The 17,996-nt window shown below is 49.9% G+C and overlaps 2 protein-coding genes across 3 annotated transcripts in view; one reads left to right on the forward strand and one right to left on the reverse strand.

Annotated features, from left to right (window-relative positions):
* Nucleotides 1-8,722: 8,722 nt before the first annotated feature.
* On the forward strand, nucleotides 8,723-13,497 carry PCBD1 (pterin-4 alpha-carbinolamine dehydratase 1). Its single transcript, XM_027720955.2, has 4 exons — nucleotides 8,723-8,942; nucleotides 11,968-12,099; nucleotides 12,463-12,543; nucleotides 13,056-13,497. The coding sequence occupies exons 1-4, from the start codon at nucleotides 8,940-8,942 to the stop codon at nucleotides 13,152-13,154; spliced, it is 315 nt and encodes a 104-aa protein (XP_027576756.1). The 5' UTR covers nucleotides 8,723-8,939; the 3' UTR covers nucleotides 13,155-13,497.
* A 1,408-nt stretch (nucleotides 13,498-14,905) lies between these two features.
* The window catches only part of SGPL1 (sphingosine-1-phosphate lyase 1), a 31,520-nt gene continuing 28,429 nt past the window's right edge, over nucleotides 14,906-17,996 (reverse strand). For both annotated transcript variants that reach the window (XM_027720960.2, XM_039381903.1), the window contains one exon: nucleotides 14,906-17,944. In XM_027720960.2, coding sequence (XP_027576761.1) covers nucleotides 17,804-17,944 — 141 coding nt within the window. In that variant the 3' untranslated portion in view covers nucleotides 14,906-17,803. The remainder of the gene's footprint in view (nucleotides 17,945-17,996) is intronic.

Here is a 17,996-nt window from a genome sequence, read left to right on the forward strand (position 1 = left end):
GAGAAGAGAGCTGCACTTAAAATAAGCTTCCCAGGTGTCTGGAGGAGTGCAGGGAATGATGATGAAATAGCTGTATCATACACACACACATTTGTTAGAGCACACACTGACACAGCTGGGAGACACTGACAGCTCTGCAGAGTAAGACTGATTTCCAAGCACTGAAAATCATCTTGGTGGAAGGCTTAGGAGTAAAAATTACCCAGCCAATCTGACAGAGTGGTCATAATTTCCACGTCTAACATCTCAGTAATGCCTGAGCCACAAATTACCGTCCTGCCTCAGCAGAAAGCAGAGATCTTCATGCTTTTTGTTGACGTGGCAGACTTGATCAGTGGCTACAGTGATTTGGAAAATAAGACAGGTGGGTTTTGCACAGTAAAGACAGAGGCACAGGGCAAAGAGGGAGAAGATCCTGGCCTGTTCCCCAGCTTGTTGAAGTTTCCTTCAAGCTCTAAAATACCATTTCTGGAGCTCTGCAAGGAAAAACCGCAACTCCATGCACTAAAGCAGAGCTAAATCTCCCAGCAGTGCAAATGAAAGCAAGTGAAATAAAAGCCAATCTAGTATCTCTTAAACTTGAAGTAGATCCCAGGTCATGACTCAAATTTCATCAGAAGATGGTACAACAAAGTAAAAAAACCTTCTCTCCATTGACTTTTGTCAATGAACCCCCCCAAAAAACATGGCCCAAAACCACAGCCCCTACAGTCAGATTTTTCTGGTGGGTAGCCCATAATGCAGGTATTTTACAGCATTAATTAATGAAAGCCACACACCACTAAGCAAGATGGCAGGACGATGCTGCAGCCCACACCCAAGCTCCAGAAGGAACAACTCAGATCCCAAATTTTACTGTGCAGGTGGGTTGGGTAAGACATACCTGACTGCTCCATGGATGGGCTCTCACTCCTTTTCCCCAAGACAGTCTGTGCACTGGAGAACTGCAGCAGCACCAGGAGGGTACCCAAAACTGCAAGTGCTTTTAAATATCCCAGTTCTTCTTCCCTCCTTATGCTGAATTTTCTTGGGAAACCAAGACTGGATTCCCAAGCAACTCCTAGGACGAGGCACCCTCAAACCCTTCACAAACTATCCCTGCTGATTCAAGGCACCTGACACTTATATAAGCCCTTAGAGACCTGATGAAGGAGGCAGAGCAGCTGTGGTCACCAGGCTGGAGTTAACCAGCTTCACCTGGGCATCAGAAGACACAGCTGACTTATCACAGAGCTCGTGGCCTCAGGTCTGCAGCACCACCCCAGCCCCTGTATTTATTTCCATGCTGGGAATTCATTGCAAACTGTTGATCAATAGCTGGAGAAAAACCTCTCTCTTTGCTGAGTGATGCTGCTGCCGCTGCTGCTGCTGCCGCCCAGAGGTTGCTTTGGATCACGCTGACTTTAGTCCCTGCTGCCACAGAGGGCAAGGTCACATCTCCTGTGTGCCCTGGAGCTGTTCATTGTTTATAATCACAACAGAAATAGGAGTTTGGGGAGAAAAGTTCCTATTTTGTTCTCCCTCTTCTTCTGCCCTTGGCCACTGGTCTGTTCCTGTCCCAGCTCCACTTCAACCAACTGTTCCTTCTTCCTTGACTTTGCAGGCAGTTTGCCCAAAGCCACAAGCACGCCATGGCTGAGGAGGGTAAAGCAGCTACAGCACACTCCTGCTCCTCACCTTCCCTTTTGTGTGACCAGGCTGTCCAAGGACAAGGACCTTCTGAGGAGCTCATGGCTGAAAGGAGTCCTACAAGACATTGAATCCTGGATTGGGTTGGGTTGGAAGGGACCTTAAAGATCTTGCACTTCCACCCCCCTGCCACAGGCAGGGACACCTTCCACTAGCCCAGGTTGCTCCAAGCTCCATCCAACTTGGCCTTGGACACTTCCAGGGATGGGGCAGCCACAGCTTCTCTGGCCAACGTGGGCCAGGGCCTCCCCACCTTCACAGGGAAGAATTTCTTCCCAAAATCCCAACTAAATCTTCTTCCTAATATCGAATCTAGGTCTACCCTCTTCCAGAAAGCAGTCATGTTCTTTCCCAGAAAAATCCTGCTTCCCAGCTCTGTCACCAACATCTTCACTGCCTCAAGCAGCAGCACCAAGTGACAGTTCTCTTGTCCCAGGACATTGGCTCTGAGATAATAACACAGGACAGCTGGTGCCACCAAGCACTGTCCCCCAGGAGCTCACAGCACCAGTGACTTTCCACTTCAGGTCATAACCAACCTCCTTCCCTTTCTCCTTCCTCCCCTGCAGCTCCAGCACTCCAGCTTGACAACGTCACAAACCCAGCCTGCGCCGAGAAGCAACGTCCAAGACCAGTGCGAGGTACTGCTCAGACAACCTTCAACAGCATCTCAGGGCCACGTCAGCAGAGGTCCAAGAGACAAACCACTACGAGTGACAGGTCCCTCCTTTTGAGCCCAAACCCCTTCCAAGCTGTCACAGGGGGGAGTGGAGGCAGCTGGAATTACACACAGCCCCATTTGGCTGTAGCACATCCACAAACTTCCCAGCCCAGGCTGTGAATCCATGACAGTTTGTAGTATTTCATCTCTCCCCTCCTTGCTGTGCCTGCCACCAAAATTCTTTATCCCCAGACTTTCAGGCAAGCTGCTACATTATCTAATTTGCTGCCCCCCTGGGTGAGGCACAGTTGCATTTTGAGTTCTTAAGATTGCCACGCACACGATTTTCCCATTAATTTTGATCCCACTTCCAACAAACAGTGCAGAGAGCGCAGGCCAGTGGTCCTTCCCACTAATAGCAAGAGCAAGCAAAGTAGACAAATTCAGTTTGTAAGAAGCAGCACAGACTCATTAGCCTCGGGAGAAAGAGAGGTGGTAACGTAAATAAGAGAGTAACCTCATCACCAGAGGTTGTTTAATGCTAACAAGGAAAAAAAATAATCAGTGCTGCACCTGACAGGAATATCACGAGTTTCTGATGTCAGGTACTGCACTAAGAAAGATGCAAAACTTGCCAGTGTGTCTCCAGCAGCTCCCAGTACACCACACTCTATGCCTGGATATGACCCTGTGCTTCCACATTTCTCCCAGCTGGCCTATTGCCCTCCTGGGAAGGAGGAGATGCAGACTGAGCACCCAAACACACTCCCACAGACAATCTGAGAGAAAAGCCCCTCCCAGCAGCCAGTGGGGGGATCATTTATTACCCAGAAAAAAATAATTTGCTTCCTCTGCTCTCTCAGCTCTAATTGGAGAAAAAAATAAAACTACTATGAAACACCTCCCAAAGGCAGATCTGGGAAATAAAATTCACCACTCTACCATAGAGCAAAGCTCCTGGAGTTGGCCACTGTCTGCTCTAGCATCTCATTGTGTTCCATAGCCCGTAAGCTGCCTCTCTGTCTCCAAGGAAATTGCTGCCTTAGCATATTGTTTCTCCACTTGTCTCTCACCATCTCCTGTATATTATGGTCACTCCTTCTAAAACATCCACATGTGTTAAATAGCTCACTAATCTCACAGCAGTTCTTCTCAACTCATTTGGCTTTGAAGCCTGATTTTTATAGTTCTGATGAGAAGGGTTTGTATGCCCCAAAGCTTCCCAACACTCCATAATCCTGCCCAGTGAAAAGTCTGTGCAGACAGACCTTGCCCTTGCATACACACTCAGGGTGCCTCTCCTGTCCCCACCTCAGGGCAAATTCCTGCAACTGGAAAGCTGGGAATAAAACCCAAAGACTTCCAGGACTTGAAAACAGCCATGACAGCCAAATGATCTGGGGAACAAGACTTCTAGCTGGGGGTGTTGTGATAGAACATCAGGGAATGGTTTAAACTAACAGGAGAGATTTAGATGAGATATACGGAAGAAATCCTTCCCTGTGAGGGGGGGGAGGCCCTGGCACAGGATTGCCCAGAGAAGCTGTGGCTGCCCCATCCCTGGAAGTGTCCAAGGTCAGGTTGGACAGGGCTTGGAGCAACCTGGGCTGGTGGGAGGTGTCCCTGCCCATGGCAGGGGGTGGAATGAGATGATCTTTAAGGTCCCTTCCAACCCAAACCATTCCATGATGTCCAGCAATCTGGCTGGAGAGATAACCCCAATGCAAATATGTCCCAGCTGTGGGATGCTTTGGAGCACACCAAAGGATCTGGAGGTGCTTCTCCTGAGAAACCACTCGATCAGGAAGGTCCAGCTGAGAAGCTGCTTCCCTGAGCGCAGCCACGCTCCCGCAGAGCTGACCACGTCAGCATCCACTCCCGATTTTCGGGATCAGGTGGGGTTCTGAGAGCCCCCACCCCGTGCCTTCCTGCAGGGACTGCGGTTTCGGGGACATCTCCCGTTTTCCAGCATTTTCCTGACCCCTAGTGACAAGACGTGGCTGTACAGCAGCCGCTTATCATGCAGCACCCGACTCTCCCCGCGCAAACAAGGAACAAAACTCACTCCTTAACATGGGAGAAAGGTTTCCAGATCTGTCAAGATACTCACCCTCCGCAACCCCCGCAAATTTGCCAGAAAATCCGACCTGTTTAGCAAAGGCACTCAAATTTGGACTGAAAGTCAGGAAACAAGCTGAATACAAGCAGCTTCCCTTCCCCAGGCTCCATCTGTGCCCAGGGAAGCCGAGCTACAGGACTAATCCATCAGCAGGTGAGACAAAACAAGGGGTGGGGAGAAGGCAGTTTTGATGGATTACCTTCCCCCGGGGCAAATGCATCCTGGTGCAGGGAACTGAGTGACCTTGGCAAGACCACAAAATCCATGATCTCACCCCTGCCTGCTACGGACCATGGAGCAGCTCCTGGGAGCTGGAGGACAAGACATGGGACATCGGCTGCCAGGACCCAGGGTCCTCATTTTTGTCACACCACTGGGTTTCAAGGGCAAACAGAGAGTCAAAACAGGATTATTCTGGCCCCACTTTGAGTTTTCACATCTAAATCATGCCAGGTTTCTGACTGCACGGGATAGGAATGGGCTGCCTCTTCCAGCACCAGTCTGATCCAGGAGAAGTGATCCGCGGCAAAGCGCATGCAGCTACTTTGGACTCAGGTTTGAATCATCCTCCTCTGGGAAACCTCCCTTTAGTGCAACATTTCTTACTCCTTCATACTGTGATAATCCTTGCAAACAGTCACCTCCCACTTTGGGATTCAAGTTTTCTACACATCAGAAGTGGTTATGCCACTTTCTTGCCATTTTTTTCATCTCAGCCTTCTCCAGAGGGGACCTGCCCTCTGCCTGACACAAAGGACCTTCACCTGAAGCATCGTGCGAGCAGACCAAAGCCTCAGCTTCTGCCAGCCTCCAATTTATTTTGTTGGATGCTCTGAGGCCCTTGCTGACTTTGATAAAACGCTGCTACAAGAGGAAACCTCACACAGGAATAATTAACAATTCATCTCTGTTTATTGGGCCCTTTTGTCAACTTAGACTTGTCACAACTGCCATAAATCCCCTCCAGTGCTAAACAAACTCTTTAATTAAATCTTTTGTGCCATGAGACCAACGCTTCAGACATCAGATGATGAGGGAGTTTGGCCCACCCTGGCTTAAAACATCCTTTGGGGGCTGAGGTTCTCCAGGAGGTGGGGATCCTGTCCCAAGCTGCTTCCTCTAATGCCATTAGCATGGATGCAACTCTGAAAATGCACTCCCAGTGAATTCCTGAGGCACTGCAGCTGGTTAATTGTTTCCCTGCTGAATAAGCAGTTGTTCCCTCCTTGCCCACACACATGAGTTTCAGTCTCATCACAGGAGCAACCTCAAAGCCATAAACACAAAGAGAGTTCAGCGCCCACCAGGCAAAAATGTCTTCCCCCAATTCGTGGGTGACCAAGAATCCTCCTGCCCAGGGTCTCCTCATTTAGGAAAAAGAAGTCAGGCATATCAAGCCTTCCTCCCTCCTGAATAGTGGGAAGAGGGAATGGGAAGAGGGTGCCAGAGCTGAGGAAGAGACAAGAGCATCAGTTAAAGGTGAAGCTAATGAACAGCACACCCAGGGTTTCCTAAAGGCCTTCTCTGTGGAGCAGGGACATCCTGACACAGGGGCTGCTTCACACCCTGTCTCCAGCCTCAGCCAGAACTGAACCTGGAAAACCACAGGATTTAAAATGGTTTGGGTTGGAAGGGACATTACTAATCATCCAGTTCCACCCCCCCACCCCCACCCCACCCCCCCCCGCCATGGGCAGGACACCTTCCACTAGCTCACGTTGCTCCAAGCCCCATCCAACCTGTCCTTGAACACTTCCAGGGATGGGGCAGCCACAGCTTCTCTGGGCACCCTGTGCCAGGGCCTCCCCAACCTTACAGGGAAGAATTTCTTCGCGATATTCTATTTAACCCTGCCTCTGTCAGTGTGAATTCATTCTCCCTCGTCCTGTCACTCTGGACCCTTATCCAAAGTCCCTCTCCAGCTCTCTTGGGCACTGGAAGGAGCTCTCAGGTCTCCCTGTTCTTGTCTTGCTCCTTTATCACAAAGACAGGCTGAGAGAGCTAGGATTGTTCAGCCTGGAGAAGAGAAGGTTCCAGGGAGACCTGAGAGCCTCTTCCAGATCCTAAAGGGGGTCTGAGAGAGCTGGTTCCAAGGGTTACCTGGAAAAGCAGACTTGCAGGAAGATAACTGAGCACATTCTTCATACTCCTAAGTGAGGAGCCAGCACAGACCATGGGGACGGAAGAAAGAAAGAGACTCAAACAACAAAAGAAATCAACACATCCAGACAACACTCATTGCTCTATTGGACCATCAAAATGTTTCAGGCAGAGTGAAATGAGAAGGGAGAGACATTCAAAAGGCAACTTGAAATGGGAGACAGAATAGGGCTCTCAACCGAAGCAGATTTCAGGGTCAGATATATTTTGTTAAAAACTTACTGACAAAATAAAAATAATAGTAGGTGAGTGATATTGAAGTGCACCTCAAATATCCAGAATCCCCTGTGGGTCAGTGACAGCAATGTGGGTTTAGCTGCCACTGACCTCATCAAAGGAGCACAGCTCTAAACTAGACAAAGAGAGAAGGAAAAAGAGCAAAAATCTGCTCCCAGTAAACAGGCACAGGGTGCAAACTGCTCTGAGTAAACACCTTGCCCAACATCCCTCAATTAATAATTAAAAGCAGATCTAAAGGGTCCCATCTCAAAAAGAGAAATTAAAGCAGTGCAGAGGGAGAGTTTCATGCACTTGGATGTTCAGGAGTTGAAGTCAGCCAAAGGATTCCCCTGCACAAAGTTCCACATCCCAGAGAGAGGAAAATCACAACTGCCCCGTTGACATTTTTTGGACAAGCTCATCTCTCTGAGAGAGATCCCACCCATGAAAGGTTGGCAGTTAAAGCTGGATTTATCACCCAGGAGAGAAAATGCCATTACAAAGGAGCTGAGCCATCAGCAGACACAGGATAAGTGACCTCTTTTCTCCTGATGCTCTCCACCTCTAAGGGACTGAGGTGGTGGCAGGCACTCTGGACTGGCAGCACACGGATTGCCAAGGGAAACAGGATCAGCTCCAGCCAGGCTGGAGCAAAATCCAACAGAGAGAAAGAGGGGTAGCACGAGAAATGGGGGATTTGTTTCCTTCACATCTCCAAATCAATAGGAAGGCCAACAGAGGCACTGTCACCCAGCCCAGGAGCACTCAGGGCCCTGACAGGGCCACCAAAGGTCACCTGCCCATATTTACAGGGGCTGTGCTGATGAAACTGCTTGTCTTGCACTTCCAGCTTATGCCAAGGAAATATTCTGCTAGCCTTTCCCAACCTGACAAACAATCCCACCTCTCGATTTCATTGCTGGAAACCATACAGCACACCCCCTCCTTTCATCCATATCGGAGCTTCCAGCTTCACATCCACACACAATGATTTTCTTCTCAGGTGCTGTATTTCTCTCCAGGTCTTTTCTCCCTGGACAGACACTCAGGGTCTCCCTGGACACAAAAGATGTTCATTTTTTCCTTTCCGTTACACTGGAAAGGAAACATATAGAGAGGGGGGAAAAAAAAGAAAAAGGGAAAGGAAGAATTTGCTTCCCTCTGACTTGCCTGCTGGAGAAACAAATCATCTCTGTGGTACCCACAAACCCTTACAGTAGAAAACAAAATATGCATGAGAGTATATATAAGGGATGTACATCACACTATATTAAAAAAAAAAAAATCCAGACTTAGTTGCTTCAAGAGTAAAGGAGCCACGAGGGTATAGCAGGGGGCTGAATTCCTGTCTGCCACGTACATAAGCACAGTAAAAAGTTGTTGTCAGCACTGGAAAATTGCCCATCACATGAGTGGGTTTAGCAGACGAGGAGCTGCAGGACACGGGCACAAAGCTGGCGGGCCTGGAGAGCAAAAATGCCAGGGAGCAGCACAGGGCATCCTGCACACCCCGTTCCCTCGGCAACGGGAGAAAACACCTTGGAAATGCTCAGGAGGGCTGTGCTGCACACACTCTCCCCTTTCCATGGCTTTTAGTCCACGTGCTGCGATATAATCCAGGCTGTCCCAGGCAACGCATCTTGTGATTAGCACTGCCCGGAGCTCAGAGGGCCGGGAAGCACGTGGGTACACTCAGCCAGGATCACCGTGCCGCTCATCACACGTGTTGCCAGCAGCACCCGGTGGTACCTCCTTCAGTTGGCCCTCTCCATCCTGTTCCACCTTTTCCTTGTGCAACAGGTTAAAAAAGAGAGCCCTCGGAGAGGGGTGGGTGGGTTCGGGGCAGACACAGCATCGCTTCGGCGGGCAGGGGTTCCGAGAGCCCCTGGCTGGGCATCCCCCGAGCCCCACGGCGCTGTGGGGCCCCGCAGGCGGGTGCCCAGCGTTGGGAAGGCTCTGCTGGCCGGGGGAGGACCCGGATCCCTCGCCACGCCTCCCGCCACCCCGGACACGCCGCGGCTCCCGCGGGCTCCGCACGCCGAGCATCGCCCGACCCGCACCGGGCACGGAGGGCACGGACACGCGCGGGCCATGGTAAGTCCCTGCTGGGAAAAGCCGGCTGTTTCTTTAGCCTTTTCCAAGGCAGGAAGGTTTCGGCGGCAGCTCCAGACCCGGAGGAGAGGCAGGAGGGAAGGGAGAAAGGAGCAGAGCGCTGTGGTTAATCAGTAACGCGGGAGCTCCGCGGCCGCTGCTGAATTACCCAGAGGCAGCGCCCCGCGGGGTCCCTGCGAGGGGGAGGGAAAGAGGCCGTCAGCAATGATCTCCCCCTCTAATTCTGTAGGGCAAGGACGACCCCCGTGTGTGCTCCGTCTGCACAGCCCGTGCAACACAGCCCGGGCCAGCTGGAAATCGGTTTTTCCACAGCAGCAAGAGACCGTGGGCCTTGTGACATCATTCCAGGGCTGTGCCCTTTACCTTCTCTCAGGTGACAAGTCACCACTAATATCGGGAAGGAATCCTTTCCCTGTGAGGGTGGTGAGGCCCTGGCACAGGGTGCCCAGAGAAGTTGTGGCTGCCCCATCCCTGGAAGTGTTCAAAGCCAGGCTGGATGGGGCTTGGAGCAACCTGGGATAGTGGAAAGTGTCCCTGCCCATGGCAGGGGTTGGAATGAGATGATCTTTACGGTCCCTTCCCACCCAAACCATACCGTGACTCTCTAACTAAAATCTTACAGTTAGGGCAAAGAGGGCTGTTTCATCTCCTGACAGCTCAAAGCTCTCCCAATTTCCCATGCTGGTTCCTTTCCCTCAGTTGCACAATGCATCTGCTTGGTTTCCTGCTGGCAAAACATAAAAATCCCAACTCCTTGGCAGTTGAGAGCCAGCAGAAGAAAACAAAATAATTTAATTTCCCTAATGAGAAGAGTGTGTTTTAAAGGACTAAGTGCACTTGAAAGCATTAACGTGCCATACTGACAAAACCAGCGGGCTGGGCAATGTGCTGGGGTGGAGAAGGAGGGATTGGAGGGGGCTGGAGGGCACAGGGGTGCTCCAGGCAGAGGGTTTGCCATCACAAGACACAGTGTTCAGTGGACCAAACCTCAGCCTGGCCATGCTTCCCACTGGTGCTGGGCTCTGGCAGAGGAGCTGGGCCTGGAAAAAGCCCCGGGGCCTGTCCTCCCACAGCAAAGAAAAGCGTTCAAGAGAACAATTAAACCACGTCCCTCCCAAGCAGCCTGGTTTCTTGCTCTGCACAGGGGAGGCTGTTTTGGAGCCCAGCCCCGGCATCCACATCCCTCTTCTCCAAGCAACAACTCCAGCTTTACTCAGCCTTTAGCACCGATACACGAGCAGGTTTCAGCCCCGATCCCAAATCCTGCCCCGTTCCCATCAGTCCCCAGGGCAGCTCCCACGGGTGCCCCCCTGCCTCTGTCCCCACCTCATCCAGTTGCTAAGCTACCTGCGCCCGGCTTATCACGCCATGCAGGGAAGGGCAGCGGCTCCAGGTTTATTGTGCTAAGTCATGTTTACTCACTACCTTCCCTCCAAGCCCAGAGCTCGGAGGAGGACAGGGTTGACATTTGGGGGATGGGGAGGGAGGTGACAGAGCCGGGGCTGGCAGGGGGCCGTCCAAAATGCTGCGAGGCCAAAAAAAGAACGAGCAAGGAAGGCTTTCCCCAAAAATCACGCAGCTGCGATGCCAGGGGGACAGAAACCATCCCACCCCCAGCCACCCCACGCTGAGGTTCAGGGCACGCCTTGGCACTCTCCATCTCATGCAGTTGGCAGCATTCTCCAAGCATAAGGGTCACAGCTCCACAGACAGGGAGGCACCCACACAGCCATGGGAATAGGGCATCATCTTTCCAATCTTCCCGAAAACATGCAAGAACCACCCCCAAAAACATCAGCTTCACGGCTGCCTCTCTGGTTCTGTACAGCCTGGGAGAAGGTAAACCACAGGAGAGGATGATTTGCCATAGTTGTTTAAGGTGGTAATTCTCAGCATCGATGCCCAAGCACAGTGTCTCAAGGCCCTGCTGCTCAAACACCCCCAAAAAAGTGGTCTGGATTTGTTGGGACTCACATCTAACTTACCACAGTTTGCTCTGCAGCACATAAAGGAAAAGAAATTGCAAAGAGATATTGATCTTTGTCGTCACCAACTGCAAGGATCAGGTCACCCAAGGCTGTCAGAGCTCAAGGAGCTGTTGGACAACACCCTCAGGCATATGGTGGGATTCTTGGGGTATCCTGTGCAGGGCCAGGAGCTGGACTTGATGATCCTGGTGGGTCCCTTCCAGCTCAGAATACTCTGTGATTCTGTGAAAGAATTTTAATTGCCAGAACATAACCTTTCAGAGGGAGCAATGCCCCTCTGCACTCACTCCTGCCTTCCCCAGAGCCAGAATAGATGCTTCATTTTAGTTTTATCTTTGCCTATAATCATTTCCCAAAGCCAGGAGTTGCTGCTTCCCCACCACCACCCCTTACAAACCAAGTAACAGCAGCTCTGTCCAAGACAAGGCTCACTCAGTCTCTCCCTCTGCCCTTTTTTCATCACAGACAGAAACAGCCTCTTGAACTCCATTGTAATAGAAGGGAGATGGAAAAGGAGCTGAACTGCAGTTTAGTGTGACTCATCTCTGATTGACGCCACTTCTTTCCTCTAAAACAGGCTCCCAGTAAATAAATATATAAAATAAATAAATAAATACGTAAAATAGGGAAACATAAAGCAATTCTCTGATGTAGAGACCATCACAGAGTTTCAGGTTTTGGTTTCCCCCCCCGAAAATTATCTGTAATGCATTTTGGAGCTTAACCTCACACAGGTATCATTTCTTAGTACATCAGGTTGTAACAAGGACATACAGACACTGTGGGAGGTGTTGCAGGTGAGAGGACAGAAGGGGCCAGCTGGACCTTGGACACATGCAGGATGTATCCCAGGCAGGGAGCAGAGGGCAGCGTTGATATCCCACCCCTCCCACCCACCCTGCAGCTGCCTCTGTGTTCCCATAACTCCAGGATCCATGGGATGCCTCGCTGCTCTGAACAGCTGCTCCATCATCCCTGTGCCACACTGATTCTCTCTTCTTCCCTTCCCGCGGTGCCAGGCAGGAAAAGCCCACAGGCTGAGCACGGAGGAGAGGGAGCAGCTGCTGCCAAACCTGAGAGCTGTGGGGTGGAATGAGGTGGAAGGCAGAGACGCCATCTTCAAGGAGTTCCACTTCAAGGACTTCAACCGGGTAGGAGCACCAGTGGTACGCGTTTTACAGACTGGGAGACCTGGTTTGCAGAGCAGGGAGTCCCCTCTGCAAGGCTCAGCCACAGAAACCCCTCCGTGTGTCTCCTGAAATGTGATGGCTGAGCAAGGAAACCTCCCCCAGGACACCAAAGTGGTCAACTCAGCACACAGTTTGTCTGGAGAAAAACTCCTCAGAAAAAAAGGAAAACCCACAGAAAACCCCAAGAAAGACATGGAACATCCCAGGCCTTGCATTTGGTTGGGTTATCTAAAAACAGGTGGTGTAAAATTAACAGTAATGGGGTGAAAAGCAATATACTGCAGGGTCAGTGGTTCAGAGTTAACTTCCCTTCTCACTTCACAGGCCTTTGGCTTCATGACCAGAGTGGCTCTACAGGCAGAAAAACTGGATCACCACCCTGAATGGTTCAACGTGTACAATAAGGTAAGAAACAGGGATGGTGGGGGCAAAACAGAGCTCTTCAGTGAGCAGATCCCTTTTCTGAGGGATAAAACAGGAGCAGCAAGTCCTGTTCCCATCAGCAGGACTTCTTCCCTCAGATGCTATTCCCCTATCCCAGACAGCCTCCAGCTTTCACAGATCCTTTCCCTCCTTGTTTTTCCCTGTCCAGCTGAGCAGGAGCTGCCCTGGCCAGTCCCCGGGGGTGTCTTTTTTAAATCATATCAGAAGTAGCAGGAGTAGTAGAGGAGAAGCTTCTGGGGAAGGAGGGAGTTGAGAAGCGGGCACGGTGGCTGCTGTGACCGAGGGAGGGGTAGCAGTGACAGCTTGTGGACAGGATAAGCTGCAGGAAGGAGAAAACCAGGCAAAGTGCCAGGCCACCTCTCCCACCCCAGGAAATGTCTGGAGCCACCTCACCTACAGCACTGGGGGAAACCATCCCTGCTCTTTCTGCCAGCAACACTCTGTCTGTCTGTCTGTCTGTCTGTCTGCTTCAGGTTCACATCACCTTGAGCACCCACGAGTGTGGAGGGCTGTCGGAGCGGGACATCAACCTGGCCAGCTTCATCGAGCAGGTCGCAGCTTCCCTCTCCTGACCTCTGGAGAGACATGAAGCCAAAAAGCCACTGTGCCACTGCCACAACCCATGTCTAGACAGCTGCCCCCAGAGCCTTGTCCTGCTTCCAAGCTACATCCTGGGATCCAGACTGCCTGACACCTCACCCATCCCCCTGCCCCAGCTCACCTGGATGGAGGCCCTGCTCAGGGTGCATATACTGAGCTTGCAAATTCCACCCTTAAAACCTTCCTTAGCCACGTGCTCCCAGCCCACCAAGTGCTGAGCCTTTCACCAGGAATCAGTCATATCACAGAAACACAGACTGGTTTGGGTGGGAAGGGACCTTAAAGATCATCTCATTCCAACCCCCTGCCATGGGCAGGGACACCTTCCACTAGCCCAGGTTGCTCCAAGCCCCATCCAGCCTGGCTTTGAACACTTCCAGGGATGGGGCAGCCACAGCTTGTCTGGGCACCCTGTGCCAGGGCCTCCCCACCCTCACAGGCAATAATTTTTTCCTAATATCCAATCTAGACCTCCTCTCTGTCAGTGTAAAGCCATTCCCCCTTGTCCTGTCACTACATGCTCTTGTGAGAAGTCCCTCTCCATGTTTCTTGTGGGCTCCTTTCAGGTCCTGGAAGGCCACAATTAGGTCACCCCAAAGCCTTCTCCTTTCCAGGCTGAACAATCCCAGTTCTCCCAGCCTTTCCTCATAGTAGAGCTGTTCCATTCCTCTAATCAACTTGGTGGCCTCCTCTGGACTTGCTCCAACAGCTCCATGTCCTTCCAGAGTCATGTTACACAATTGCACCAGTAAATCTTTCCCAAGCCTGACTCCATCCAGCCACTGTGTTGTTGCTTCTAGAATATGCTTTCTGCCTAAAACATGTTTTGTGAACCCCTTGGTCTCTCTGTAACAAACCAGCAAGGTGATGTGCAGTTTGTCATCCCTGTAACCCCTCTCCAAGAGTATTACAAGCAGGCATGTGGTCTCACCCCAACTGGAACCGGCCTTTAGTAAGATACCAAGTGATAATGTTTATAATAAATGTCTTGGTTAACCTGATGTCAGCTTGGAAAGAGGCCTCACTGATCAAATGACACCAACAGGTCTCCCCGAGGCAGGTACTGCCCTCAGAAAGGTGCTTCTGCCATGGGAAAATTTCATAGAGAAACAGCACATGCCTTGGCCTCAAAGTGATCAGGGTCTGAAAAAGCAGATGATCAAAGCCAGAGCAGGTAAAAACCGCTCGTGTAAAATCACGTGTGTGCCATAGCCAAGGCACAAACACAGGGAAGGGACAACCAAGAGGTACAAAAGCAGCACAGCAACAGGTCAGGGGTTGCTTACATCCCAAAAAGAAGTTGGGGGTGGATTTGGTGGTACAAGATCTTCAGTAATACAATGATCAACTTGATGTGAAACCAAGAGTAGCTGCTTTCAGCACAACAGTCTGGGGAAAAACATTACAAATACCCAGTTCAGATCTGATTTTTTTCCTCTTTTTTTTTTAACCCTTTAAAGTTCTACAAAGCATTAGTAGAAAATCCATAGCTCTTAAATGAGAGCTTTCAGCATCTTTGAACATCACACACACAAGACGTAGCCACAGACACCCTTTATCTTGGCAGAATGACAGAGCAGACCTCAGGCAGAGTTGTTAAGATTCATAAACCATCCCTACCTGCTACAGCCCAGGCTGGGCATGAGCAAAGACCAGGAACAACAGGTCCCCAGTCATTCAAATGACCATTGAAACAGGAAAATAAGAGCTCAAGGAGCCTAGATAGCTAAACACACCATTTTAATACAAACTAGGCCCATTTTCACCATCTCTTCAGCTATTTCAGCCTCCAGTTTTACAGTGGCAAATCAGAGAAACACAGAAATACTGCCATCAGGTGAACTCATCCTGTTTGTTCATTAAAAAGTCCATGTGGATTTACTGGGCAGGATATTATTGTGTTGTACGCAACCCTTCCATTCCCCTCTCCTCCACGTCATCAGAAAAGTGCAGATGAAATCCATGGCATGAAGACACACATCTCTTCTTGGTCCATCCCATTGGATATTCTTCAGTCTAGTACCTAAGAGCAGGCAAATCCCTTGGAAGTTCTCTGTACAAGCAACAAATTCAGTGTCCAGCTGGGAAAACCTGACAGCTGGAAATCTCACGGGAATTAACAGTCATGGAAATCCCTCCAGGTCTAAAGTACCATCCAGTCTCAGATCATAATCCAGTTCATCAAATTCTCCTTTTTTGTCTTTTAAGTAATCACACAGCCTGTTAATCCATTTTTCTAAGACCATTTGGCATGATAAAGGAGATGCAGATTACATGTGAGGTGACCAGGATGAATAAAGACTACACACAAGTAAATTACAGTGGCCCGCTCCTGACCACGGGATTACATTACAGTATAGAACAAACACACATGAAACAACTAAACCCACAAATATTATTAATAAGCAAAGCCCAGAATAGAATACATTGATTTACAAATAACATCTTCAAATACTTCCAGAAATGTGAAATGGAGCACTGATCTGTTAGATCCATCTACTTCCTGGGAGGAAAAATGCAACTAGGGAAGGAAGAGAAGGGATTTTCTCTCTCCTTCAGCCCACCCTGATCCATCCCTTCTTTCTTTTAAAGCAGAAACAAAAAGAGTACCTCCCTTTTTTGCTTTGTTTTGTTAAATCTCAGTTCAAAAGAGAACCATCACAGTAGCCAGACACTTAAGACTGTCTCCAAAGTAACTGCAAGCTCAGAGATGCAGTAATGGTCACACTGGCAAGACCTTGACAGAATAAATGGGTCCAGTACAAACTGCCAGAGCTGATAACCCCATCAAGAGACTCTCAAGCAATTCAGTGATTTCAAAAGGGCCCAGAGACACGCATCAAGTCATCAATGTCAGGGCAGATGGCCAAAATACTTTTGTCTCCCAGCACTGAGAATAAAGCTGTTGGAAAGCCAGTATTCTTGCCACAGTGGCTGGGCCCAGGGCTGCACTGGTTTGTGCAGTGGCTGGTAAGTGACTTTCTCATTCTGTAAAATTACTGTGCAAGTGTGTGCTTCAGCAAGGGTCAGCTTCAGGCAACAGGCCCTCTACAGCAGAGAAATGTCTTCTGATCCCCTGTGCAGACATGGCATGAAATCTTTGCCCACGTGTGGAATTCTGCCTGGAAAACTCTCTGTTCCAAGCAAAAAGCTCAGAGGAAACATGGGAAAGCCCTGCAGGAGTAACTCCACTGGTATTTAATAACTTAAGGAGATTCTGGCTTGGCCTTGAGGCTACAACTGCCTCACAAGCTGCACTGGGAAAATGATCTCACCATAAAAACAACAGAGGAAGGCTGAGCCCTATGCCCAAGGCTTGAGCACCTCCAACTTGCTGCAGAGCTCTCCCAGCATCTTTGTAATACTGTGAAGGGACTTGGCTCAATACAACTACTACCCTACCTTACAGGCAGGTGTCCTTCCTCTGAGGCCAGCCTGCCTTTGCAGTTTATTTTCAGCATAGTACCATAAAGAGATGACCGCAGCCGAGGCCACGGCCAACAGCTGAACCCTCCAGCCCTCCCTGGCATCCCACAAAAAAAATAAACAACCAAAAAAAAAAAAGCCAGAGAAGCATCAAGGCACAATGGTGAATGCCCTTTTGAGAATGTGCCTTAAAAGAATCAGTGCAAAGATTACTGCTCATACAAAAGTCACCTTTTTGATACTAAAAGATCGTGGTAAAAAAAAAAAAGAACCGTCAGCTTTGGCACCGTCCGTTTGCACGTGACATCCAGGGCCTGGCTAGCTCTGCTACAGCATCACGAGGGGACAGTGGAAAACCTTCAAGTTATGAGAAGGGAAATTGGTTTTGCACCTCCCTCCGGAATTGTGCAAGGTAAAAACCAGCCCTCCGGGTGGTAAATGCATGTCTTCTGGAAGAGGCAGGGAAGCAAAACAGCTACGATGTACCCGGGATTTTCAGTACCATCCAGCTCCTCTCCCTACACCACCCGCTTGGGTTTCTATTTCTGCTGCTACTCAAGAGGTTCCAGAAAAGGATTTTGTGTTGTTTTTTTCTCCCCCTCAGCAGATATTGATTGCAGTCTCGCTGAGATCTCCAGAGGGGATTTCAAAAGGAGTCCGTGACCATCTTCCCTTTCCCAATTTAACAGCTCTGCATTACACAGATATAAGGCTCCCAGCACAGTCTGTTAAATGCAGTAGCTTAGAGGAATACTCAAAACAAAACAAAATTTTCAGTTTATTTTCTGCCTTTAACTTCTGGGAAGATTGAAGCTTTGGAACACAACATGAGAACTCAAATCTAACACTTGGCTGGACACTGGCTGAATACCAGGTCTGAGGAGGAGGAACAGCAAGGAATGAAGTGACACGCAGAATACCTGAGGAATTTGGAGTTGTGGAATGGACATTCAACTGACCATCAACAGCCATGATAAAACAGGCAGGGGGAGGGGAAGAAAATCCCTAAAAATGAAGTTGGGCATGAAAATAATGTGGATTTCAGAACAGACTAAGACAGGGAAGGAATTCTTCCAGATCAAGCCACGCTCAGACCTGCAGTTGTAGGAACAAAGGCTTACTGCAATCTCTTCCCTAGGAAACTTTTTGATCCACTCCAGTGCCAGCTGGCAAGGCATCCATTGTTGCTGTACAGTCAGTGGTGGCTGGGAGAGCCGTTCATGTGCTTTTCACTGCAAGGAACATCCGTGCTGTAGAGGCCGTCCAGGTACGCCTGGGAAATCTCTGCTACCAAGCTCCTGTCTGGGACGGACTGTGCCATTCCATAGATAGCTCCCTAAGCAGCGAAGAGCAGGCTGTTACAAAGGAGAAACATGCCCACCCCCCAA

This window comes from Pipra filicauda, unplaced genomic scaffold (assembly GCF_003945595.2).
Source record: "Pipra filicauda isolate LSUMZ 115617 unplaced genomic scaffold, ASM394559v2 scaffold246_size1145428_pilon, whole genome shotgun sequence".
NCBI lineage: Eukaryota > Metazoa > Chordata > Aves > Passeriformes > Pipridae > Pipra > Pipra filicauda.

Bases quoted from the DNA above. Each gene is read 5' to 3' on its own strand.
- PCBD1 (XM_027720955.2), top strand. The intron at 12,100-12,462 runs GTAGGAGCACCA...CTCACTTCACAG, and splicing joins ACTTCAAGGACTTCAACCGG to GCCTTTGGCTTCATGACCAG. The intron at 12,544-13,055 runs GTAAGAAACAGG...TGTCTGCTTCAG, and splicing joins GGTTCAACGTGTACAATAAG to GTTCACATCACCTTGAGCAC.